At 35.5% G+C, this 27,280-nt stretch overlaps 2 protein-coding genes across 11 annotated transcripts in view; one reads left to right on the top strand and one right to left on the bottom strand.

The window, feature by feature from the left end:
* Positions 1-678: 678 nt before the first annotated feature.
* On the bottom strand, positions 679-13,631 carry NSMCE4A (NSE4A component of SMC5/6 complex). Of its 3 annotated transcripts, none has more exons than XM_087932610.1 (11): positions 13,255-13,631; positions 9,193-9,273; positions 7,062-7,192; positions 5,765-5,916; positions 4,898-4,997; positions 4,155-4,245; positions 3,508-3,602; positions 2,687-2,735; positions 2,449-2,537; positions 1,901-1,989; positions 679-1,801 (listed from the first exon to the last, which is right to left on the bottom strand). In XM_087932610.1, exons 2-10 carry the CDS (start codon positions 9,257-9,259, stop codon positions 1,924-1,926), a joined length of 840 nt encoding a protein of 279 aa, XP_087788736.1. In that variant the 5' UTR covers positions 9,260-9,273; positions 13,255-13,631; the 3' UTR covers positions 679-1,801; positions 1,901-1,923. The 3 variants fall into 3 exon arrangements, with proteins under 3 accessions (XP_087788736.1, XP_026560692.1, XP_087788735.1); XM_026704907.2 differs by lacking the exon at positions 13,255-13,631 and adding an exon at positions 9,962-10,356; XM_087932609.1 differs by lacking the exon at positions 13,255-13,631 and adding an exon at positions 9,718-9,938.
* Positions 13,632-18,677: 5,046 nt separating this feature from the next.
* TACC2 (transforming acidic coiled-coil containing protein 2) overlaps positions 18,678-27,280 on the top strand; it is a 170,062-nt gene continuing 161,459 nt past the window's right edge. For 4 of the 8 annotated variants that reach the window (XM_087932588.1, XM_087932587.1, XM_087932586.1 and 1 more), the window contains exon 1: positions 18,678-19,142. The gene's annotated coding sequence lies outside the window, so the exon portion shown is untranslated. The remainder of the gene's footprint in view (positions 19,143-27,280) is intronic. The other 4 variants (XM_087932594.1, XM_087932591.1, XM_087932589.1 and 1 more) reach the window with 2 other exon arrangements.

Below are 27,280 nucleotides of genomic sequence, written 5' to 3'. Positions count from 1 at the left end.
TACGACTGTAATTCCTTGCTCAATCAGTAGTAAGTCGAGGATAATCTGTATTCATTAAAAAAATAGTAATTTATGACCCAAAGGTGCTTTTTCAAGAGGCAACTGGACTCTTTGTTTTTCTTTGAAAATGTTTTGCTTCTCATTCAAGAAGCTTCTTCAGCTCTGACTGGATGGTGGGGAATGGAAGGATTATCAGCAGCATCAACTCTTGTCACCTACAATGCTGCAAAACATCCAGCCACCTAATCAGCTCCTCTAATCAACAACATCAATTGTCTCATCAACAATTCACGGGACTTTGCTAGCAAGATTTGCAAACTAAAACTAGACCCTAAAATTAGTTTGACAAGACTGCATTTATTAATGCAGTCAGCCTACAATTGTCTAAAATCTGCTCATCTGCATCTCTCTTGATGCATTTATATTATGATTTCTATGATGGCCATATGCATATTAGAAATCTAGTGATGGAATAATAAATGCTAGAAATAGAAGAACTCCATTGAATTTTGTAAGTTAACAACTAATCCAGCTTCACCTATTTTTTGTATCAGCTATGATACCACTACACTTTGTTATCTCGTGCAGCTTTCCAAAATACTTGTAAAACAGTAATTTATAAGGCGCAGGGCGGCTTCCCGACCTTTAGACCAAAAAATAGTATTTTCAAAGCCAAAGTTTACATGTTATCATCTGTATTTAATATTTATATTCATTATTCTGTAAAGTTTAACAAGCTTGAACAACTCAAAAATAACTACAGAAATATTTAAAATTATTAATTATTATAAATTTTTAAACATACAACCCATTGCAAAAGTGTATCAAAGTGTTTGATTCTACATTGTTGCTTCTGCCAAAGTTTCAATAATGTGGAGTGACAGCAACAAGCTACTTTGTTCTTGTATAAGCAATTTCTCAAAGACATTCCACTTTATTCTTTTTTTCACCATAAACATTTGAACACTTATGTCAAATGCAGAATTGCACCTAGTTGTTATGATGGAAGAAAACAAATATTTCAACAAGGTAAGTACATTCTGTGATGTAGAGAGACAGATGCACTTTTCTTCTCAGCCTTTCTTCTAGGCCTTGCATTTCCACTTCCCATTTTTCTTCTCTACACCATCATTCACAAATAATGAAGTTCAAAATCTATGGAACTATAAATAAGAGCTAAAAAAGTGCATATTCTCCTAAACTAAGATGATTAACACATGCTGCTGCAACACAACTGGAAGAGTAGCATTCTAGTCCTTTAATATTTAAATGGTTTCAGGTGCAACTATCTATGTCTCTCAATATTAATCTCCTTGGACATTAAAGATTAATAGAAAAGGACCCTTAAAACAGTCTTTTTCAGGTACATAAAAGAAGACATGTTCTGTGTCACTCCAAAAATACAGAGCAAACTCCTTTGGGAACTCTTTCTACCTCTGAACACTGATCAAAAGTCTTCTGTTATTGAGATGTAACATGTTTTGTTTCTATTGTTAACTAACTTTTTGCTTTATGGAAAAGTGAAATACAAATTGAAATAACATAATGTTGACCAAATGAATGTGTAATAAGACAAAGCACATTCAGAATATAGAAGCTACAACGAGACTAATTTGCTGTTACAGCAAATAAACAATGTACAGTATGTTGTATAATACAACACTGTTATTTAGAAAACCTGGATGCGCTCCCCTTATTCAAGCAAATATGTAATACTTAAATAGGAAAGTTTAGCTCAATTCCATCCAAGGCTGGTTCTTACAGAACTATAGATACCTGTGTAAAAGAATGAGACTGAAATCTGCAAAAGACAAATAGAATTCAAGTCAGCTAAAAATAACATTTATTGTGCTTGAATAACAACAAAAATGATATCAAAGAAATTAAACAAAAATATTACCTTATATTCAGATCAGCTTCATCTCATGTCTGTGACTGTGAAACAGGTGGAATCATTGCCTGTGAAATTTCAAATATCTCCACAATATTCTACGTGAAAATAAAAATGTATTGTCTTTTAATTCATAGTATTATAGATAAAATGTGCATTAATTAACGTATTTACCTTTTCAACCACCATTAGTTAAAATATTAAGCTGTTAAATGCAAAGTTATGTATATTACAAGTTAAGAGAACTCCTGACTAGCATTTATTTTTATCATACTTTTACAATGTAAACACTGTGCTGCCATTTTTTTTTAAGATCGGAGATTGTAGAAAATACATGAATGAAATACATTGCTACTTTGATCAACAGTCTTAACTGTGACACACACATTGAATATATATTTTCCCCCTTCCAAACTACTGAACCAGCAACTTGCCTTTCCATTTTTTTAAGTTCTAAATAATATAGATATGCTAATCATATTTATAGAATTTTAGGCACAGAAACGCAGTTCAGGGATATTTAAAATAACTTCAGAAAATAAAATATTTAATTATACCATCCATTCTTGATAGCTCATTGATATGACAGCTTGCTTCCGTGCTTGAGAATCATCATAATTTTCTCCTTGTTCTGGACGTAAAGGTTCTAGCGAAATATTGTATTATTAGGACACATGTTTATATTTAAAGAAATAAAAATGCCATTTTAAAACAATATAAAGTATATGTCAAATTAAGAGACATAAAGACATTTGTTTAAAACAATTCAGAGTATTAGAAATATTGCAACATTACCTATTATAGGAAGTTTATCTTGATCCAGTTTTATTCTTGCAAGTCCATCCTAAGGGAAAAAAAAGTTCAATTTACCCCAAGATAGCAAACCTATCAGAAACAGGTTATGAAATCTTAAATACATTTACTGGGCTTAATTCAACAGTGATAATAATGGTAAACAAATTTAACCACATATTATTTGACTTTAATTAAGTGAATTGCATGATTACAGCCAGTTATATGAAATAAACCATGATTCAGTTATGGTTTAGTACAAAAAGCAAACCCAGTCATTCAAGAATTAGTTTTCAGTTTTAATCTTTTAAACAGTAGATAGATGTAGGACTTAAAACCTACATCTTAAACCCTTAAGACCTATTTCCATTAAGAAAAAATTCAATCAGATTTTTTAACAAAAACAAAGCATGATCCATATTTCAAGTGTCTAAATCAGGGGTCTTCAAACTTGACAACTTTAAGACTTGTGGACTTCAACTCCCAGAATTCCTCCTCCATCCGTGTTAGCTCAGGAATTCTGGGAGTTGAAGTTCACAAGTCTTAAACTTGCCAAGTTTGAAGACTCTTGGTCTAAACCCATATCTTTATAATTATAAAGCTTGTTTCAAAATCAATTTATTACCACTGTAAAAAGGGGGAAAATCCGGTTTATAAAAGGGAGGTTAGTAAATTATAAACACATATCAAATGATTTCTATTACATAAGAAATGAAAGGAGAATTAGCAGCCTTCCAACATGGATCGTTCAAATCTTGTGCTTATATTTGTGGAACAATACATTTTGCTTTTTATAATTAAGGGAGAAAATTGCTTTTCCTTACCCTTATTAAGAATGAGACATGAAACATATTTTCCACAGTTCGTGAAAAAGAATTTGGGTCTGTCACAAACTCCAGGAAGGATATTGGTGTAGCAGCTATAATGTAAAAACAACATACTTTTGATACTGATACATTCATTTAACTATTCAGCCTATTTCTAGTTTACTTCTGTGTTCAACATTATTTAACTATCATTTATCTATGAATGGAAAAAAAATTCCTAAGCCCACATTTAATATTTTTCATTTATTTATTTAAAGGCAGATCTAATCATGGTCTGCAGCAGAATGAGAAACGTAAACAGAATTTTCTTAACAAATCTTAGATATATGCTGTATGAATTATTCTTCCTATACCAAAGTATTATCACAAAAATCAAATTGATAAATATGTACATATGGAGCCAAATTAATGTAACTGAGCATTTTCAGTACAAATATCACCATAAAAATTAAGCTAATTGCAGAAAAAAATAGCTAAATATTTGAAGCATACAACCTCTTCATAACTTCAACTGATCTTTTCTACTCAAACGTTTTTGTTTTGACATAGCATCCTCGATCTTATACTCTTCCTATCCTAGCCACCATAACAATACTTAAAGGAAAGAGAGGCAACTGTGTGAATGCTGAATTTCATTAACTTACGCTCTTCTCCATAATAGGCTTGTAAGAATCCCAAAATCCTTTCTACTTCCTTTTCAGTAGCTTCTAGATGAGATTCTTCCATTTTTTTTAACTAACAAAGGAATTTAACAAGCTATTATCAACATAGCTATATTTTATCACAATGTTACAGCAGTCTTCCTGTTCCATTATGATATTTTTAGATGAATTTCTTTTTAAATGTTGTTTTCCTTAAAGCATACTTTATTATGGTACCTCATAACCAGCAACATTTCAATCAATGTAAAGTTGATTTCTGGGATAAATGAAATGTATTTTTAAAGAGAGTAAACATACAAGATGGTGTGAACATTTTCTTTGTTTCCTAATAGATATGGGATGTATGCAAACATTCTCCTATCTAACAGATAGGAGAGTGTGCAAAAATAGAGTTGACCTCAAATAATTCTACTGATATGAAGACTATACTTTTAAAGTTGAGTTTAAAGTTTTATGCACCATTTACAAATTACAATAAAGAATATCTGCTTCAAAGGACAATTTTTTTCCATGTATGTATATTAGAAGATTATTGGGAAAATATTACACCTCCTCCAGTACAATAAGTCAGAACCAAATGTCTGCAAGAAAATCATTGTTCATCATAAAGCTGTTATGACAAAAAATCTATTTATGTGTCCTCGTCTGTTACTGTGCTATGAATCTTCGTTGGAAGTTTCTCATTCCCAAGTAATGTTAGACTTTACTTCTCACATGTAACTCACTTGTGCAGGCATTGCTCTGTTTCCATCTGAAGTTGCCTTCTTTCGTTGCCTTTCAATTCGTGGCCTTTCAGCAGGAGGATCAGGAGTAAAAGTGCCTAACCTAAGTCAATGAAAACATTGTAAATTCCTTAGGTAGCATTCGAAATAATCTGAAGACATAACACTGTAATTCTATTTTGCAAATATGGCTAACAAACTAGAAAGATGTAGCAACATAAGCTTCAAAAACAACAACTGGTGTTTGAGCTGCTGAGAGATTAGAATTTCTTTCAGTTTCATGACTTCAGACCTAATAAAATTTTGATGTTAAAAATCATGTCAGAATAATGCATATGAATGCAAAATCCTAGTCTGGTTGCTCTCAACTATACTTATTTCTTGCTCTTATTTCAAATTTTAAAATGTTATTACATAAGAGCAACAAAAGGAAACATTTATAGAATACCCTTAAAGCACTGTTGGAAAGAATATCTTGTTCCAATTATGGAATAAATTAGGGTCAACAGCATTTTATATCAAGAAACCTCCTTGCCTCAAACCCATTTGATATAGAAACCCATTTGACATAGAAACTACATAATAAAAGATCTTTGGTTTCTTTATCTGTGAAATCTTATAAATCCAATCAGATAAAAACATAAAAGCTATGTATCTTATTCACTTCAACATGTTCAGACATTCCAGAAAACTTCCAGAAAATATGTGAGGCTTTCCAAAGTGCAAGAAGTGCTGAGAACAAAGCTCAAAGATAACAGTAGAAAATTTTTAATTGTGCTACTCAAGTTCCAAGCAACAAGAAATCTATAGCATAATTCCTGTGAAAGTTATCATCCCAGACTGAATGATGTACACCAAAAATAAACTCACATGAAATGGAAAACTGGTGCCCTCCTAAAGTATTTTTTTGCTTCTTCACCAAGCTTATGCCAAGCATTATTAGGTAAGAATCCACTAGCAACCTGTTCTTCTTCACTATCACTTTCTTCTAATTCCAAACGATTTAGACCCATAAGTGATAACTGTAGAAAAAATATAATATTAATTTGCACGTTTATGCAAAACGCACAACAATATGAAATTAGAATTTAATTCAAGAAGAAATATGATGTTAAGGTGTACAACATTTTGAAGGTATTTGTAATATTATACTTATGGAGTTACATTTATGTCTAAATCTATACTGAATATACTAAATGCATTGTAAATAATTCAAAATACAGTGTATTGCAACTTTGATCTGAAATTTTATCATCTTAATCAATTTATCTTGTTTTTTTAAACAGGAAGTTCCATTTCAAATATGCAGTGTATGTTAGCTCTTCGCACAAACCATTCCCCCCTCACCACCATCTCCAAAAATGCAGAACTATTTACATAACTGAAATTGAGGAGACACCCAATTCTCTCTTTGAAGTGGTACAAAGAACTATTTGAATTGCCTTAGTTACTATAATATGTGATTTCAGACAAGACAAGCAGACAAATACGTTTTTTTTTTCCAAATCCAGACTACCAGCGAGTCTGGCCTGTGATGCCAGATTTAAAAAATGAAAACCTAACACAACCTGAGCAATAATTTTTAATTTTCTTTGGTTCATGACTGGTGATGGAAGCAAAAATGAACTTTGACACATGGCTTACAATTCTAACTACCCGGCACAGCAAAATAATTCTACAGGATAAAAAAAAAAATTTAGATCACATTTTCATACTGAATAGTTTAATTTTCAATACTGTAAGAATTCACTCTTTTAGTGTGAGAAAAGCAGGGAAGAGTTTATAAAGTATGATTACCCCACAAGTTACAGCCTACATTTAAATAAGCTATCGGGTTTTAACATCTATTAAAATATGTGATTAATGCAACAGCAAGCTAACAGTCTGGTTCCCATGAACTGAAGGACCTCAAATGTACTGCATACTTTTGTTTGCTTTCAGACTCTAAAACTTATATTTCAGCTTATATGACTGATTTAAGTATACTTTTAAATAATGCTATTAGCTTTGCCAAAAAAAAAATACTTTGTTTCCTATTTAAACAACAAATACATGATGAGTTATTATATTAAAATGTGGATGGGATCATTTTATATATATAATCAAGTTCTATTTAATAAAACAGAAAAGCCTTATATTACTACAGAGTTGATCGCTGTAAACTTACTAAATCTTCAGCAAATGCAGATGGATCAAATACTGTCATATCTGAATGTAACTGGCTTGCTTTTTCTTTTCCTAGATTTGATGCCAAAACTAGGAACTGGGCATCCAAAGCGGCCTCCCTTGCCCAGGACACTGTTTTGAAAGAAGAAAAATATTTTGCTAGATTCAAAGGGAATTGAAGGCAAGATCGTAATTTTCATTAATATTCAGTTTCTGATGAGTGCTTGTTGTTTCTAAGAATAGCAGGTTAAGAAAATAACAGTAAGTTAACAATTCAATGTGATGGGCTAGGAGAAAATGCATTTTTGTGAGAGAATTCTAAGCAAGATATGCATTTCAATTATTTGCTGTATGATCTGCCAAAAGCATAGGATATACCTATAATTGGCAATATAGGTAGTCCTCAATGTAGGACCACAATTGGACTCAAAATTTCAGTTGCTAAGCAAGACAGTTAAGTTTTGCTCCATTTTGACCTTTCTTGCCAGAGCTATTAAGTGAATCACTGTCACTGCTAATAACACAATTAAGTGAATCTTTGCTTCTCAAGATTAACCATTGACTTTGCTCTTCATATTATGACAAAAGATGATCACATGATCCCAGGATACTGCAACTATCATAAACACATGCCAGTTGCCAAACATCCAAATTTTGATCAGGTGCTACAACAGTTATAAGTGTAAAAAATAGGCATATTTTTCTACCTTAGAATACTCAGTGAATGAATGGTTGTAAATTGAAGCGTACCTATATACAGATATACAGATTGTAATCCGTAAAAAAATACTGTTTTAGTATGGAAAAATATGCAATAGTTGCATATTTTTGTTGGTGAGTATTTTAATGTTAACAGCTTAACAATATAAAAACATTAAACACTATGGCAATGACAACGCGGCATTGACTCTCTACAAGATTTTTTTTAAAAAATCTTGGATAAGTTTAGAATCAGACCTCAGATTCACAAACACCAAGCTCTCTATTTTTTAAAAAAAATTCTAAACTTCAGAAATTCAATTTTTAAACCTTTCAATATAACAATGTAAATCAATGAAGAACAGTGTCAAGAATGACAATTATATTTCACAATTGTGTTTATATTTTATTAGCAACACAGTTGCTAAATGGCTAAAAACAACATCATATAGGTGTACTAGATGCTGCCATTTTTCTCCAAACGAAATAAATGTTAGAGATAGAACCATAGAACCTAAACAGCCTCTGAAAAATTACAGATTTGCATCTCTGACAATTTATCTCCAAACACTAATCAGGCTGCTTCTCAGTACTGAATTTCAGCAAGAAATAAGATTAAATTCCTTTACCCTCACATATTCTGGAAAGTAATAAGTTTTCCCTTGAAGCTTAAACTTTGAGGTTTACCAATCAAGGGTTGTCTCCAAAGAGCAGTACATCATTAAAAAAGGGACCAAACAAAACCCACTAACAATCAGAACTAGATAGCTATTTGTAACTGAAAAGGCAACAAAGATTATTTCTTTGTTGATATTACCTTGTAACATTTTTTTCATTTATATCACTTAGCATATTGCTTGTTTATTCTGTGTTCATTATTACATTGTCTTTTAAAAAGCATGCTATGGGTTTCTGTTAATACTTAAAACAATAAGAACTATTCTTCCTGCTGAGTTTCATACTTTATCACTTTATATTCATATTGTATCACTTGATGTAAGGTACTCCTCACCAAACATGAAACATTAAAACGACACTGACACCTTTTTCAACCAAAGAGAAAGTAGCATATAGTTATAAAAAAAATCACTAGAAAACAGATGAGATTATTTTAATTGCTTTTAATTACAGGGAAATAATTTTAGGGAAATAAAGTAATTTTCCTCTCTGCTGGCCTCTTCTAGTTCCTTCAGACCTATAGAAAATTACTTTTCTTCATTCTTTCTGAAGAATACAATTAGCTACTATTAGTAAACAAAATGATTTATATTTTCCTCACTAGAATAAGTTGAATGGATTAAATAAAAATGGCAACATGATACATATTCTTTCCTTTTTATTTGAAGCTAGATTTCTTTTTTTCTGGAAAGAAATTAAGCACTGAAATCAACCACTGAAGAATTGATAACTATTTGGGATAATTCTCTTCTTACCTCCAGAGAACAGTTTATCAGCATCTTCTAGAGCTTCTGTCAGTTTATCATTATTGGTACTCAGCATCAGCTCATGGTTCTCTAGGGGGAAAAGGGGGGGGGGACCTCATATTTAATTGTTGAGATACCTAAACCACAAAGGCCACCCCTTTAAAACCAGTATATGCACCAAGTTGTAAGTTAAGAGTTCCACTTCTTGAAGTAAGTAGATGCCCAAATATTCCAATTAAGATTTAGATTTAGATTTAACACACACACACACACACACACATATATATATAAAGATTGCGACAACCCCCCAAATTGAGGCATTTAGACCATTCATTTAGACTATTGGGAAAGAAATCTCAAAAGGCATGAGCGCTCAAGCTCCACCACCTCCAAACCACAGCAAAGTGCGGGCAGAAAAGATGAAGACTGGAATGCACCCCATCCCTGTTTCCCAAAGATAGGAAAAAGGATCCCCAAACAAGAGAAGAGCAGATGTCTACGTATTGCATCCTTGTCTAACAAAGATGGTGTTACCTAGTTTGGGTAAAGAAACCTTTGCAAGAAAACAAGGAAGCTCAGAGAAGCACCAAGGAGCCCTCGGTCTTAACGACGACCTGGAGCGCCATTCGTTTCACTCTTTATATCCCCACACGTCAGCCCCGCCATGCAGACAGAGTTGGGCGTCAGCAACCAATCTAAGGCCGACCAAGCCGGTTTCCTGGATCAACCGGGATTAGTTCGCGCCATTTTCTCCTAATTGGGTGGGGGAGGAACTTACGCTGAACGGTAGAAATTAGTTCTCGGTACTGTTGGCGGATCATGCGGCGCGTCGTCATTTCGTCAGATTCCTCCCCGGAAGTTTTCTCTTCAGAATGGCACCTGACGGGGAATTGGGGCCCAATCCCCGGTTTCTGGAGCAACCCGACAGAGCATTAAAATCTCAGCGAGCCCCGAGATGAGGTAACGGTCCTGGTTACGACCGGGCCTCTGGCCTCAAACTCCGCCCCCCTCTCTCTCCCCCTCCCTCACCAGCTGTTCGCATTGAACGCCGGGAAAAGGGGGCGGTGCGAAGTCTGAGATAGAGATGAATCACGAAGAGAGAACCCTCCACGTCAAGAGGGAAGTGGGTGTTGTCACAATAGATTTTAGAGTGAGGCCGAGTCATTTCACCGTCTTCAATTACAATAGGAATGGAACAGCAATAGAACACAAATAGGGATGGGATGGGAATGGGATAGGGATAGGGAAGGAACGGTATTAGAATAGGAATGGAATTAGAATAGGATATATTATATATAAGGAAAATGAACATTTTAAAAGGATAATGATTATTTATAGGGAAATGGAATATTTAGGAGGCAAGATGCTTCATTTTATGGTGTTTTTTTTTTAGCAGCCCAAGTTGCTGCCCTTTTAAGAATTGTTACAGTGATTAGTTCATTTTTTTATATAGTGAACTGTAGGAAGTTATCACCCACCCCGCTCCTAGAAAAATGAAATATCCTAGGAAATATTAAAAAGGCACAATATTTCCTCGAAAAAGAGTAGAAACTCAGAAACTCACCTCAGAAGCAGAAAGTCAGCCTCCCCACCTTTGCCAATGGGCCATTACTCTGATTTAGGCCAGCCTATTTTACACAACAAAGATCTCCAGGTAGAGCTATAGGAATTGCCAAAAGCCCTTTCATTACATCATCATCCAGCAAGGCTCAACCAAGCCTGGGACTCAGGACAGCTACAGAGTTGCCCCTGGGAGTCTGACAACCAATCAGAATACAAGCTCAAATTCAAATCTCAACAGAGGGTATAAAACCCAGGCACACTCAGCATATCAGCCCTTCTTTCTTCATCTTGAAGCATGTGGTCATCCCTTTTCACTTTGGAGTTCTAATCCACTATTAAACCATCTTTTGAAGCAGTCACTGTGTTTCCAGTGTCTTTCTTCCCCACTTGGAACTGAACCCAGAAGGATAATTCTTCCAACATAACTTATTGTAGAAACTCTTGGGAAATTGTTATTACCTGAAACGATAGCCATGGTCCAAGTAGAAGGGCACCAAAATTAACTACTTATGTAGGAAGAGGTAATTCAACAAACAAATCACTTAGAGAATTACTGGCCATCTTATATCAAGGAAGTCATTGGGGAACACAAGCATTATGTGATACTTTGCTGCAAAAATATGGATGTATCGGGATCTATACAGTGGCACAGCAAATCTGGAAAGATATTTAATCTGTAAAACAAAACCTCTGACAAAAAGAAAAAGTGGTAAGGGCCCCCTCACTCAGACCATTTAACTGGGTGGGTGGAAGCATTTCTAACTTCAAGAGCCACTGCATCAGTATCTAAAATACTGGAGTGAATTATTCCTATATATGGGATGGTAAAAAAATAGTGGTCAAGGTAGCCACTTTATTTCTAGAATCCTGAAGGAAGTAATGGAGGGAGTGGGAATAAAATGGGAATACTACACCCTTGGAAAGAACCTTAACCAAATTGATGCTAGAAATACAACTGCCATGTTTGCCTTTGGCTCTTCTAAGAATGAGGACCCAACCAAAAAAGGACTTGGGAATTTCTCCTTATGAAATGCTATTTGGGTTACCACCATTGGAAAACCACAGGGAGCTTCCAAGTTTTTAAAGAACTATAAGGAAAATGATCATTTAAAAGAAAAAAATATCATTTATAGGAAAATGGAGTTCTATTGTTTCTAAAAAGGTAAATGCTTGATATGTCAAATGGAATAATTTGTAAGTGGTTTCAATTACCTGCATGTAGCAGCTAACAGCTAAGAATCAAGTCTGTGAAAGCCTAGCAAGCATGAATGCCAGTGGAAACTGCAAGCAGAGGAAGTACAAAAATAACAATAAAGCTTATTCTAGTTTTATTGAGGTTATGGGGAACTTGTTAAAATTCTTTGAACAAAGGTGGAAGGGACTTTTAGGAGAATTGAGTAGGATGCTGTGTCAAAAAGGAGAAGGGGAAATGAACTTGCATAAGAGGATAAAAACTGATAAATGCTTTGTTCACTTTTGTCCACTTTCTGTCACCCTTGTTTGCAAAAACTTTGCTGCTTTCAAGTTGTTGTCTCGGGTAGTTCCATATGTTGGAAGAATTATCCTTCTGGGTTCAGTTCCAAGTGGGGAAAAAGACACTGGAAACATGGAGACTGTTTGGAAAGATGGTTTAATGGTAGACAAAACCACATGGCTTGGAGCTTCAAGGTGAAGCAAGAGACCAAGAAAAAAGAGGAGGGCTGAAAGTGTTTGGTTTTATATCCTCTGTTGGGATTTGAATTTGAGCTTGTATTCTGATTGGTTGTCAGACTCCTAGGGGCAACTCTGTAGGCAGTCCTAAGTCCTAGGCTTGGTTGAGCCTTGCTGGATGATAACAGACAGGAATGGAATGGAACAGAATAACTTGTCACTTTGAATGTACACTAATCGGCATACATTAAAATTAAATTTCATTGCATATACTGCTCTCAAAGAGACACACCTCCAATATACACTACATAAACAAGACAAATAAAATACAAAATTATGTATATAAGGACATATATGACAGAGAAACCAGAGTCCAGTTCGAATGTAAATATGTCCATGGCAAGAGAAACAAATCTTGTTGCCAGACGGATATTGTAGGGAACAAAGCTGTTACAGAATCTGATAGTCCTGCTAGAAATATTTCAAAACCCAGAGGGAAGCAGCAGAAACAGACCGTGAAGTGGGTGTGTGGGGTCTCTAACAATGCTTTGATAACGAACTGGCAAACAGCCTTCGAAAACGTTGGCTGTAAATCTCGCTGTAGTATTATTTCTTGCAATGATACGTAATAAAATTTAGGAGAGCTCTTAAATTAACGAAAAGTCTGGTTTCTGTAGCTGTAGGGCAGGCGTTTCCAAACTTGGCGACTTTAAGACTTGTGGACTTCAACTCTTCAAGCTGGCTGGAGAATTCTGAGAGTTGAACTCCACAAGTCCTAAAGTTGCCAAGTTTGGGGACCCCTGCTGTAGAAGTCGAGATATCTAAGACCATGGATCTCATTCCCGAAAGCTTTCTGACCTTGACGGCAAGCCAGAGGGTTCAAGGAAGAACGCGAAGGTTGCGGTTTCCAATGCTGATAGTGGGTCGATGTTGATAGTCTTTTTCTCCAATCCTATCAATTACTCGGCCGTTTTAAGGATTTCAACATGCCTTCTGAGGAATTCTGGGAATTGAAGTCCACACGTTTTATAGCTAGGTTGGAGAACCGCTCAGCTGGAAAAGTAAATGAAGGAATTGTGCGTTTTTGCTCGGCAAAGACCAGCACATGCTAGTTTGGGGCTCCTGTCTCCATAAATACGGGTGGATGGATAACAGATATATAAATTTTTCCCCCCAGGGTTATGGTGCGCAGTTGCGTTCATGCCTGCTTTTCAAAACGAAGATAATTACGAAGAACATTGGTTCACAGCACCACAAGGTGGCAGGTTTTAAAGTAGCATCCTTTTCAACAAGAAATGCTATTTTAGAAATGATCTCGTTGCATATAGGTTATTGGCGAGGCAGTGAAATTAATGCTTTTTAAAAATAGAATTTTCCATTTCGGTAAAAAGCAATTACACGCATTAACTCAATTTGCTATTTTCAGATTATTTTTTTAAGTTTATCTCTTAACCATATGGCAGTCGACTTCTGTACTAAAGAAACTGACTTAGCACAATCAAAAGTCTTGCTGTTCAACAGGGGAAAGACAAATATATTTTAAAATATTCACTGCTTATAAATCAGTTACAGGTGATTCCTGATTCACAGCATCAATTGTAAATAAACATGTTTTTATCTTTTTTATTTATAATTTTATGTGTATATATTTTGTATGTGTGTGTGTAAATTGAGGATATATATAGAAAAGAAATTTGCTCTTGTTTTCCTAATTTAGTTCTAAGTTTCAGGAAACACTGCTGAATAAAAATACACAAACTTGAATTCTGTTGTTATTATTCTTTTTTTTTTTAGGAGAACTGATATCTTGCTTAGACCTTGGCAGTGAAAAAAACTTAGGTCATCTTCTCCAATGGCAGCATAACAGTGTGTTGTATTTTGCTTTGTTTCTACACTAAGATATGACTAAGATATGAATGTTCACCCCACACATGAGTTTGACAAAAAAAAGGAACAAACCATTACTGCATGCTTAGTATTTCTACTCCTAGAAATATGTTTGTTTGTGGGGGCTTTGGGAAGGCATTGTTGAAACAGAACAACATTAGTTTATGGTGGCAAAATAAAATCAGATTGTATCCTTCATCAATCTGGCTCTTCCGTTAATTTGATGAAGTGACCTGCAGCTCCTAAAAAACTATACCACTACATAAAAATTGTTAGTCAAAAAGACTGATTGGGGTTTATTTGGAGTCACTTTTTTTGGTACAGTTTACAGACTTTAAACTCATATTTCTTCAAGCTCCACAATGGTCAATTGTATTTTAAAGTGTATAAAATATATTTTCTTATTATAAAATGTATCAAATTGCATCTACCTTCCGTAGTTAAAACTGCTAACGTATTTTTGTAATAAGATTTTTCTTAACTTCTATAAGTATTGGTCTACTGTTGGATACTATACTGTATATGTACAGTAAATATGTAGAAGTCACTTATCAAAATATTATTTTCAGAAGGCAGTAACAACCAAACTACAGATAACTTAGAGATACACAGCATTTTTTTTGCTCTGTATTGGTGTGAACAACAGGCTTTGTTTCCATTGCTATGATTATTCTGTCCTTGTTATGCATAGAGCCATAATCTAACCATTTGCCCAGCAAGCCAGGCTACATAAAATACTGTGTATGTATACCTGTAGTATAACTGGCTAAGTTTTTGTTCCTATTTATTTATATTTATGTTTATTTGTTTTTCTATTTTTTATCACAGGTGATTTTATGCAATTTCACAATTTTAACAGTTAAAATAACAATACCCCTTATCACACACAATCCATTAACTCTCAATCTCAGTTTAAACAGGGTTTAAGCTTTTTAAATTAAAATATTAATTCAAAAATGAAATAATTTTTCTAGTATATTTATGGGGAGCAATTCCATAAGAGAAGACCTTTGGCAAAACTTATTTTCCTTTAAGTACCTTCTCTGCCATACCTCAAAGAAAGAAGAAATTCTGAGTATATATTCTAAGTAGTATGGTGATAATGTGTAAAGCGGTGTTTCTCAAAGTTAGCAAGTTCAAGATGTGTGGACCTGTTCCAAAATTTCTCAGTAGTCCACATATCTTGACATTACATTAAGGTTGTAAAACACTATATTAAAAAAAGAGATGGACTTGGGAAGAAAGGAAGCAATTTAATAAGGAAAAAAGATTACACAGTTCTAAGAGAGAAGCATGAGAAATAAACTTAAAATAACCCAACCTTCATTTTGTTTGGTAGAGAGAAACTCTCAACAAGCTGTGTAGGTTCTATTGTTCTACCCTGAACCAATAAAGAGCACTTGTGGAAGCCCTGCTGGTCCTGTTTCTTAATGCTGTCTTGAAGGGCTGTCACCTTGCTGATAGCCATTTGCATATAGGCAACTACTGCAGGGGTGGGCTGCTTGGGATTCGCAGGAGTTCAGGAGAGCCCCTAGCTAAGATTCTGTGCAGTTTGGAGAGCCCCCAAATCTCACTCCTGGTCGGCCCCACCCATCCTTCCCCTCCCCTCCCAGGAGTCCCCACGTGGCCCATTTTGGATGCAGGTAAATGCAGGATGCATGTGTAGGCTCAGGGAGGATGCTGCTATTTCTTGCTTCTAGAAAGCCTCCAGAGGTCAGGCAGGGCAAAAATGCCCCACCACCGCCATAGTGCAGGAGGCCGACTAGGCCATACCCACCATGGCCACAGCCACTCAGCAACCGGGCAGAGAACCCATTGATAAAAATTTGAAGCCCACCACTGAACTACTACAGTTAACCACAACTGTAGTTTGCTCCAAGTAAATTTCTGGATGGTCTGGGAAAGTCTCTGTCTTAATATAACAGGGATATATTGGTTCTAAATTAAAAATAATTCAGTTCCTGGTATTCTTGGAACCAAGTCTCGTATATTTCATTAATCTTGTTAACAGAAATGGGCTGTCCAATTGCCATTCCATGATTCACATACTGGAAAGTGATTTAATGTGCTTTCAGAAGCTATGAGCATCTACTAAGAGTGGGGGTGGGGAGGGATTTTAATACTTGTGAAATTGTCATCATATCAATCCCATGATTTACAGTATATACTTACAACAGATGTTATGATGTGAGTATCTAATATTGGCATTTGTAGGATGCCATTTTAATGTCTCTGAATTTGGTTATGAACACCATCATCAAGATTTTATAATTCTTGGCTTTGTTTGCAGTTTATACTAACCAATGTTTAATTGAAAATAATTTTCTGAATAAATACAATTGTCTGGATTTGCACAACACAAATGGGCTGGACTTGCAAAACCCAATGCTAGGCTTATTATCCATGATTAACTCAACTACAGTTTATTTATATCCTCTATTTGGGGGAAATTTGCACAATATCTCAAATCAATGACTAATCAAGTAGGCTGACACATAATACAATATGCTAGACCTGCTTTTCTCAGCTAGACTTCAATGGAACTCTTGGTACCATAAGATATTGCTGGAGGTTCCACAAAAACTGACTGAATTAAAAAAAAAACTTCACATGTCATATATTGCCTATACCTGCAGTAATGGACATTTTTATGTGCTATGGGTTAGGTGTCAGCCTCCCCATTGCTTCTGTGGCAATGTAGCAAAATAGTTTAGAAGTGAATTGTATTGTGAAGTTTCATATTTATTTTAGATTTTTATATATTTCTTTCTCTCCTGTATACACACACACACACACACAGGTATTCAGTGGGACTTTAAAGTTACTTCAGGGGCTCCTCAAGGGCTCCTCAATGTTGACAAAGGCTGTGTTAACCTGTGGCGGATACATTTAGGATTGAGTGTAGCCTATAAATCCTTTTGTGTAGTTTCTTCAGATTTAATTACTTGAGTCTGAATCTCCATTGCCAGCTAGAGAAGCAAACTAATCCATTACAAATGTGCATAATGAGTCTCCAGGTGGATTATTTTTGGTTGCAATTAAATGCCTTACATTGCAGTGTATCTGGAGGAATATTTTGCAATCATGTTTTTCCTACATTAAATTCAACTCTACAGACAGTCACTTTTTCATTCCATACTTATGTTTATTCAGTTGTCAGGCCTGGAGAGGAGCTAATAATATTGAAGTATCAAAAGAGAAGCTGCTCTCATTATCCAGAAATACTCTCTGTTTACAGACCAGGAGGGTTTCAATAACTTGAAAGAAAAAAAAACTGGTTTGACCAGATAATAGAGGGCTCCACTTACACTATTAAACCATGAATATTATGGCAACAATGATTTTACAACTACATTTTTCCCCTGAAAAGCTAGACTTTAAAAAAAATACAACTACTATAAGCATTGAGTTTTATACTAGAATATGATATTGTGATAAGTGCGTGCTTGAAAGGTCATGTGTATTTTTAGCAATTATATTCTAATTTTAAAAAGCTCAACTCTTCACAGATATGAATAATAAAATAAACAGTACTAATTTTCCATTGTGAAATTGTTTCTCAGATGGACCAAAAGCTTGTCTTTTTGTTATTTTTTTAAATACAATAAGTCCTTGCTTCTGGCACAAGCCCTGCTGAAGGAAGGGATTTCTTTTTGCTTTCCTTTTGTTCCTCTCACAACATTGCATGCTTTTCTGTGCCCCTTGGTTGCAGAAAAACAGACCAGCTCTATCCAGCTACCCTCGCATACAATCTGATTCTGGTCCAATACCAAAATCACCCAGTGGACTTCTGTGGCTGAAGGTAGAATTGAACCTGGGTTTCCAAAATTCTGTTACAACATCTAACCATCGCACCACACTGGTTCTCACAACTGACATAAATGATTCTCCATAAAAGAGTTTTGGTGAGGATACCTTTGCTGCATCATGTGTTTACCCTATATTATGAATGTAAACTTTTAAGTTTTGATGAAGAAATGACAGTGTTTTTAAGCAGACAAAATGAAATATACATGTACACACACATTTATAGAACAACAGAATAACAGAGTTGGAAGGAACCCTTGGGGGTCTTCTAGTCCAGAAACCCTATACCATTTTTCTGTCTGAAACCCTATACCATTTCAGATAAATAGTTGTTCAATCTCTTCTTAAAAACCTCCAGAGCACCCACAACTTCTACAAGTCATTCCACTGATTAATTGTTCTAACTGTCAGGAAATGTCTCAATTCTCGGTTAATTCTCTCCTTGATTAGTTTTCATGGAAATATTGATAGAAATATTAATACCTTTATCCCATACCTCTGCCTCCCTCCCCCCCTCTGTGTTGTTCTATATATTTAGAGATACAGTATATAGGTATTTATATTCATATAAAAGTGTGTGTGTGTATGTGTACAGGAAAGAGAGAAAAAAGAGAGAGGGAGGAAGATAAACAGAGAGAGCAGAAATATACAGAATAAAAAAATTGGTTAAGACTATGTGAAAGAAAAGGTCACACCAGCACCTGAGCTATCTCTGGACCACATTGGTGCTAGCCTGCAGAACCTGAAAAAGGTAGTAAAGCCTTTTCTTCGTAATGTTTTCTCATTCAAATAGCTGACAACTCATGTGGCTCCTGTAGAGCAGTGACGTATTACAGCTGAGAGCTCCCAGATCAGATTCCTCACCCTTCAGTATTATCCAGTCCTGTGTTCTCAAACCTAAGCCAATTCACATTAATAGAACTCTTTCATGTGATCCAGGGGGAAAAGGATCCCATCACAGAGGAGTGAAAGGCAATGAAGAACTTGGGAAAATGACATCTTTCTGTTTAGTTTAAGGAAGGCTCTCTTTTAGTTTAAGGAAGGAAGACTAGGTAAGTACATCCTAAAGCACACTTTTATAAATTCTTGACAGCAGAAAGCTTGATGTATATTGTCAACTCAACTTTGCAGTGTTACCCAAAAAGGCCTTTGTTTTATGTTTTGTATTTCTTACTGAAACTTTCATTTTACAGTCACTCTCAGACTATTTGTTTGCTAGCCCATGTGATCATCAAAGCAGAAAGCACATTTTATTTTTTTAGCATATATAAATGAAGTAATGTTCTCATGTGTCATAAAGCCAAATAAGAATGCTGTGGTAACATGAGTTGTGCTAATATAACTGCTTTAAGGGGGTAGGGTTATACCAATGATTCTTGTTGACTTGTGAGAAACTTAAACATGTTATTTATTAACTTCCAGGAGTTTATTTATTGGCTCTCAGTGTCACACAATACAGTAAAATATAGGAAAACATTTCCAATCCCAATGCCTGGTGTTTTTGATTTCCATCCATCAAAGTATGTGCTAGAAATATATGGTTCTTTTTTCTTACCTTGAGTACTTCTAAAAATAAAAATATTGACACATTCCTGTGGTCTCCATGGCTTTTTATGCCAATACTTAAATTTCATTATCTTGTTAATTTTGTTGTGTTCTATATTAACTGAAATAATCTCTGAAGTTTATTAAAATTAAATCAATGCAATACAGAACATTCAAACTACATTTTAAATCTTTGTACCATGCATGGAAGAAAATGATTAACCCATACTTAAGTGTCTTTCTCAACATTATCATTATTTTATATCTGTTACAAATTTCGTCCAAGGCATTAATCAGCATGGTTACCTAAGAAGGGCAGCCCTAATTTAGACAAAGGCTTATCTAGTTTAGCTTTCAGTTTCTCAGAGTAAATAGTAATGTAGATTCAGTATTTCTCAACTTCAATTGGCTGGCTGGGGAAGTCTGGGGAAGTCCACACATCTTAAAGTTAATAAGATTGAAAAACACTGATTTAGATTATAGTACAGATAGTTTTCAACCTACAACAGTTCAGTTAGAGACTGTTCAAAGTTGCAATGGCACTAAAAAAAAGGACATATGACCATTTTCACACTTATGACAGTTTCAGCATCCCCCTGGTCATGTGATCAAAATTCCTTTGGCAACTGATTCATATTTATGATGGTTACTGTGTCCATATGTCCATGTGGTCATGTGGTCACCTTTTGAGGCCTTCTGACCCCCCAAAAATCAGTGGGAAAGCCTCAAAAGCCACTTAACAACTTTGTTACTAACTTAACTGCAGTGATTCACTTAACAACTGTAGCAAGAAAGGTCATAAAATGGGGAAATTTATTTAACAAATGTCTCACTTTGCAATTGGGCTAAATTGTGGTCATAAGTCAAAGACTACCTGTAGTCTCCAGCAAGGCAACAATTCTTTCCTGCTTTGGTTTGCCTGCGTCTTTATACTTTTTATTTATTTATATATATATATTTATTTATTTTTGTCAATTGATTACAAGATAATAGGTATAAGTAAGAACATAGTTATGAATACATGGACACATATAAGAAAAAGAAAAGAAACAATAGGAGAGGGACGGTAGGCACGTTGGTGTGCTTATGCACGGCCCCTACAGACCTCTTAGGAAAGGGGTGAGGAAAGGGGTAAGGTTAAAGTTTTTGGAGTTTGGGGAAGAAACCACAGAGTCAGGTAGAGTATTCCAGGCATTGACCACTCTGTTGCTGAAGTCGTATTTCCTTCAATCAAGTTTGGTACGGTTAACCTTGAGTTTGTATATACTCTTTGTGAACTTTGCAAAAGACAACACTGTCAAAAGGGGACAAATCTGTATCAACATCTGCTAAGTCATATGGTAGTAAAGTATCTTTATCCAGTGTGAGTGCAAGGAATGAGTCACAAGGATCATGTTGCATGGAGAAGTTCTTATTTTATACCAGGATTTCCCAACCTTGGGAACCCATGCTGGCTGGGAAATTCTTGGAGTTGAAGTCCATAGACCTTAAAGTTCCCAAGGTTGAGAAAGCCTGTTCTCTACTATTCTTTTATTTTATTTTCATGGATGTTTCTAGTAAGAAAAAAAAATAGGAAAACATTTGAAAAACATAGAAAATGATGTTAGCTTATGAAATCACAAACTGCCTCCCTTATAACATATCATGAATGAGGGTAAGGTCGCTGCAGAATAATAACTCAATTGGAAGCAACCTCTATTCTTTCAAACTGAAAACTTGAAATAATAAAAACCCATTAAGAAATTACTGTATGTGTACACTTTCATGGCTATGGTATACTTTCTATAATTATTGGTTTTTGTCTTGAGTAAAGTGCAAGATTCATAACTCATGTTTATTCAACTGACAGGTGTTAAATGATCCCTTTAAGTACTTAGATTTTTCTCATAATTTTTGAAACAATTTTATGTTTTGAAGCAAGTCACTGGACTGCCATTTTGTGCAACCATTGTTAGGGAGCAGGAAAAAAGAAAAGAAAAGCAAAATCTAAAAAAATAAAAAATGAACAAAAACATAAGAATTAAAAAGGGTAACATATCTGCAAAAATTTGAATATATGACAATCTTAGCTTAACATGACATACATTCATCATACTTGATAACATCTGATGGCTCTTTTTCCCCCATTTCATCCTATCACTACGAAATAGGTCAGGCTGACTCTTCCAGTTCCAGCCCATCCTAACTATGATACATATTGCTGAGTTATGCAGTGAACTTGGTAATATCATTGGATAGTCGTTTGTTTTTTTTTAGCATTTTATATTGTACTTCCATTTGGATGGCTACATTATTATCAAAACATGTCAGACGTGGAAATTGAATTGAATTTTTTTTTCTGAAACTGCAAAGGGAAATAGGAGAAATAACAGAAGGAATCCTACAATTCATACAAAGTTATGTAAAAGGAGGGGAAATCAGCATTGACCTCATTTGTTGTTGTTTTCTAAAAATGCTTTGCACAATATTTTCCATGTTTGTTTATATCACTACACATTAGGAGCAGGAATTCAGTAGACTAACACTTAAAATAGCATCTGAAATTTTAACTCTTTCTTAAGTTGCATGAAAAGTTACAAGTGGGTTACAGTTCATATTTAATTACTGCTTTTACAAAAAAGAACACACACTAAAGATAGGAAGACAAAGAACTGAAAATAATCTCTATTGTGAATATCCCAGAAGTATTCCAGGACATCAATAGAAGATGCACTGAATTAAAATAGATTCTTTAAAAAAAAAACCAGTCCTGCCATATATTTCAGTTCTTATATGCCAGAATTGTCTTAAAGGTTTTGGAATAAAACAGACTGATTCAGTTACAGACATTTTTTCAAAATGTCCTTGGCAAGCATATAGTGTAATGGCTATGTAGATTCTCAGCCATCCAGGTCATAGTGGTCCCAAAGGTGATTTTTCAACTGGATTTTCTTGTTGTTGTTGTTTTTAAGATGTTTTCCTTCTCATCCAAGAGGCTTCTTCAATTCAGACTGGATGGTGGGGAATGGCCATTTTGTTGGCACATTAAATCAATGTGCCAAATTTAAATTTATCAAGACTTCCTTATTCCTAGAAAAAGAGTGAAACTTGTAAAACTCCTGAAACAAACAAAAAAAACCTCCCATATATTATTTTAGAGGAGATAATTTACTGTAAAATCATTTCCCTTTTTAAAACAATTTTGAAAACATATTATCTAGATCAGAGGTGTGAAACTCAATTTCACTGAGGGCTGCATCAGTTGTGTTTAACCTTGGGTGCCAGGTGGGTGTGGCCAGGGTGGGCATGGCCAGGTTGACTTCACTCATGTCTGGGGCCTCTGTAATGGCTCAAGGGCACTGCCAGTGAAAACGAAACTTGGGTGGCTGCGACAGCTTCCTGCAACCCTCACCAGCAAAAACAGACTGCGGGAGGGCTCCCAAGCTCTGTTTTCTCTGGCAGAGGGTTTCAGGAGGTTGTTGCAACCACCCAAGTTCCGTTTTCTCTGGCAGAAGAACTGCGGGCCGATCCTTCACTGTTTCCAAGGTAGCCCCGTGAGCGAAATCAAAGCACCTCGCAGGCCGGATCTGGCCTCTGGGCCTTGAGTTTGACACCCCTGATCTAGATGATACTGAACATGTCAGTCTTTCCAGGAAGATCAGACAGGAAAGACAATCAGATATGCTAATTATACTTTATTATAAGGCTACATTAATAGAACCTTGCAAATCTGATAGTAAAATCTCCCATCATCTCTTTTACAGCCTGAGAAGTTAAGGAGGTTCCTTTATGAGTCTCTTTCTCTGCCCCATTATGCAGCTGTAGGCTATGCCCTTTCTTATCCGATAATTCTCTAGGCATCCTCTCTCTCTTTCTTCCCATCCCTGGTCGTTTCCACAAACAATTAACAAAACAAGAACTGATAGGGTGAAAAATGCAGGAGAATGTTGCTAATATGAACACATTTTTGAATAGCATTAAATACTGTATGAGACCATTCTGAATGTGCAAATTAATAAGGCGCTTAAAGTTATGCTACTGCACAATCCAGATAAGTGACATCTGCAAACAAAGGTACTATTTAATATGTTGCTGGTGACTGCATAGTCTTGGCAAGTACCATAGGTTTGCCACTGAGTTTCTTTCCACATGTTGTAATACAAAAAAATCCATTCATGCCCTTTTTTTCTTCTTTTCTTTGCATTTCCCTGTTCATGTTTGTATATTTTCCCCCTTTCTCTTCTTACAGTATTGTTGTAAAGCAATACAAACATGACAACTGATTATAGTTTAGAATGAAGTAATGAAATCTATAGAAAAACTCTTTATTTCATTTGGGAATCTGCACACTTGAGTTATATAGCTTTGAAAGAAATATCTTAGGCATCAGAAACACTGCTTAGCAGTTCTAAAGTAAACACATTCTTTGACTAATTAAATTTCTCGGGATGGACAAGTTGGGACTTGACAAGTGTTTTTCCTAATTCTGAGTTTTGATCAAGGGCAAATGAAATGGAAGGTAAGATATTAGTCCTGTGTTTACAGCAAGATTTAACCTCCCTCTTCAGGCATTTGGAAACCTAGCTGAAAACTGCATATGCTCAGTTATTCCTACGATTATTTGGAACAAGTTGCTGCATAAAAGCCGTGGGGAACCTTACATATTTTCACATATTATTGCCACTAGTGAATAAATTCATCTTTCAACAACAGAACAGACTTGTGCAGGCATTGAATGCAAAGGATACTAGAGCCAGATTTTGACTAGGGGTGTAAAATTAGGTATAGATGCAGTAGGTAGGAAAGGCTTTTTAAAAATTTGATTATTGGATGGTATGCAATGGAGAAAACTTGGTCTCCTTCTTCCTTGCCAAAAACCTGGATGAAGAGCCTGGTCTTCACAACTTTTCTAAACCACAATAGAATGGACATAATGCCCGATCCTTTAGCACTTGTTGGCTGGTTTAAGAGCTAGGCTGTGATAAAGTCACCATCATCATTTTAGCCATTGTCTATCCACTGAAGGATGAAGGGCTCTTCCACATATTTCCAAGCAATATGTTCCTGAGCTGTCTTTTGCCAATTGGGCCTACAATACTTGCTGATGTCATGGATCCATTTTGTTTTAGGTCTCTTTTATGGACGCTTTTTATCAAGTGGGATCCATTCTATGACGGCCTTGGTCTATCTCTCATCAGTTCTTCTTGTTATGTGACCAGCCCATTTCTATTTCAATTCTTTTACTCTCTTGATGATATTGTATACTTTCTTTTCTCCCATGTGCAGGTCTTTCTATCTTGTCTTGTAATGCTGAGCATGTATCTTTCCATAGTTCTTTGTGCCACTCGTAGCTTTTGTATTGACTGTGAGGTTATTGTCCATATTTCACTGGCATGTGTTCCAGCAGGTAGCGTGTGATAAAGTATTTATTCATTTGTCTCCCTGAAATTAGGGCAAACTCAGAAAACGCAAAAAGTTATAATTTTTAATCTGGCAGGAAAAAAGACAATATATTTAAAATTCATGATTCAAAAGTATACCCCCTTGTAATTTTACTTAAATATAAATGTCAACTAAATGAAATTAGTTCTATCTTGCCCACACTCTTGTCTTTTTGGGTTGTGGGCTTGCCACTCAAGAGCCATGTGTGGTCTTTAACCCAGAGAGCATGTACCCTTCTGATTGAAAACATATTCTCTCTTAACTAGTTGTTGCATGCTGAGAAGTTCGCATCTTGCAATTTGGTTTTTGTTTTTTGTTACTGAATAAAACAGCTAATTATAGGACCAGTGAAAATATGTGATTTGAGGTGAATGGCAAACTTACTTGCTGTATGATAACTGTTTCATGTGTGCACTACAATCACCACTTATGTCATCATTTTTGTAGTGCTTATTGGTGAAAATTTGAAGCTGGGTATATATCAATGGAACTGAAATAGTCAGTGCAGATGGTTTGAGTTATGCCTTGGGCAAAGCAACTATTGAAGGGAAAATGTATTTTAGGGAAAACTGCCTGTTAAATATCCGAATTATAAACTGATAACTATATGGAACTACTTTCTATGTGAGAATATTACAATTACTCACAAATCTGGAGTACGATATGTGCAGGCTGTGTTTCTCCCAAATGAGCCAGAACTGACCATTGAACAGAAAGTTTATAGATTCTATCTTCAACAATTGCCTAACCTTTCTAAAACAGACATAAGAAAAAAGAAACATTTTATTTGTTAAGAGAAAGACTATGGAATGTTTTATTTTCAACACCGGCCAACTTTAACACTTTTTCAAAGTGCTTTTCAGAGTTCTTATTCAAGAAATAGTTATGGCAGCTCACAGCTGGTATTTTGACCACAACAATGTATAATATTTCTGGGAAGCCCACAACTTCCCAAAGTTACTTTAGGCTTTTCAGAAAACTATATATATAGAAACCTGACATAATATATCAAGTTCTAGGCATGTCATGCCAATTAGAAGTCTCCAGAACAGGGACTGCCAAATATTCATCCCAGGGCCAAATTCATTGTCAAGTATGGAGTTGTTTAGAAACCCAGCTTACAGGAATTTATTTATCCATTGCTGCCTCTATTTATGTACCTATTAATGCCTCTACACCAGGGGTGTCAAACTGGCTGCCCACAGCCCAGATATGTCATGTATAGGCCATGCCCACCCCAGCTCCGTGAAGAAAAAAACATCCCAATACGTTTCATGATGGCAATGTGACACCGCGAGTTTGACAACCATGCTCTACACATGAGTCTGGTTCTCCAGAATGCTTTCCCCTTTCTAGCAATAAGTCATCATCTCAGCAAAAAAAAATGTCAGAAGCCTTGTTATTTCTTCATCTCTTTCAATGACCCAACTGGAGATCCCAGGCATCACAAACTGATTGTATCAGTTGTTTGCTTCTGCTGAGAAACAGCTGAAATATTATTATGTTGACTAGGATTACAAGAAATGCAAATGGCGTTTCCCTTTCTGCTATTATTCCTGCTGGATTCTCGATTGCAACAATTCTCAGATACTTTACAGTTACCAAGTTACTGCTAGAAGAACTGCCTGGAAGAATGTACCACCGCTGCAACTGTGGGATTCAAAATTTTTTACTAACGGTTCTGTGGGTTTGGCTTGGTGGGCATGGCAGAGGAAGGATACTATAAAATTTCCAGTCAGAGGTGGTATTTGCCAGTTCTCCAAACTACTCAAAATTTCCACTACCGGTTCTCCAGACCTGGTCAGAACCTGCTGAATACCACCTCTGCACTGCTGGGATAATTTCTCAACTTGAAATCACTGGTGCGAGGGCAGCATCCATAGTGTAGGCGAACAGTGAGACCCACAGGTTGCCAACCCATGATTTAGAATGAGATACAGATTGTGATGGCACAAAACCACTTATGTCATAATAGATGTAATGACTGAAGTCTTGGTGGGTGGTAGAGAAAGTTTAATGTCAGCAACCATGAGAGGATTGAAATGTAAATTTGATGTACGCATTTGATCCTCTCAAAGTTGCATGTAACTGCCAATTTTAGCTGCTGTATACAATGTACAGTATTCTGACTTACAACTTGCTTCTGCCAGGAAAAAAAGGGAAGCAGTATAGATGTAAATGAAATTTTTGTGTGTGTATGTTGTATGAATGTTCCTCAAAAAAG

Source organism: Pseudonaja textilis, chromosome 4 (assembly GCF_049901715.1).
Source record: "Pseudonaja textilis isolate UNSWEBS1 chromosome 4, rPseTex1.2, whole genome shotgun sequence".
Lineage (NCBI taxonomy): Eukaryota > Metazoa > Chordata > Lepidosauria > Squamata > Elapidae > Pseudonaja > Pseudonaja textilis.
Note: the sequence above shows the minus strand (reverse complement) of the source record. Positions and strands in the feature narration are given on the sequence as shown.

Excerpts from the sequence above, each read along its gene's own strand:
- NSMCE4A (XM_026704907.2), bottom strand. The coding sequence starts at position 10,019 with ATGACGACGCGCCGCATGATCCGCCAACAGTACCGAGAACTAATTTCT. Across the intron at positions 4,998-5,764 it reads GCACCAGTTTTCCATTTCAT|GTTAGGCACTTTTACTCCTG; the intron begins GTGAGTTTATTT and ends TCATTGACTTAG. Across the intron at positions 1,990-2,448 it reads TGAGCTATCAAGAATGGATG|AATATTGTGGAGATATTTGA; the intron begins GTATAATTAAAT and ends ATTTTCACGTAG.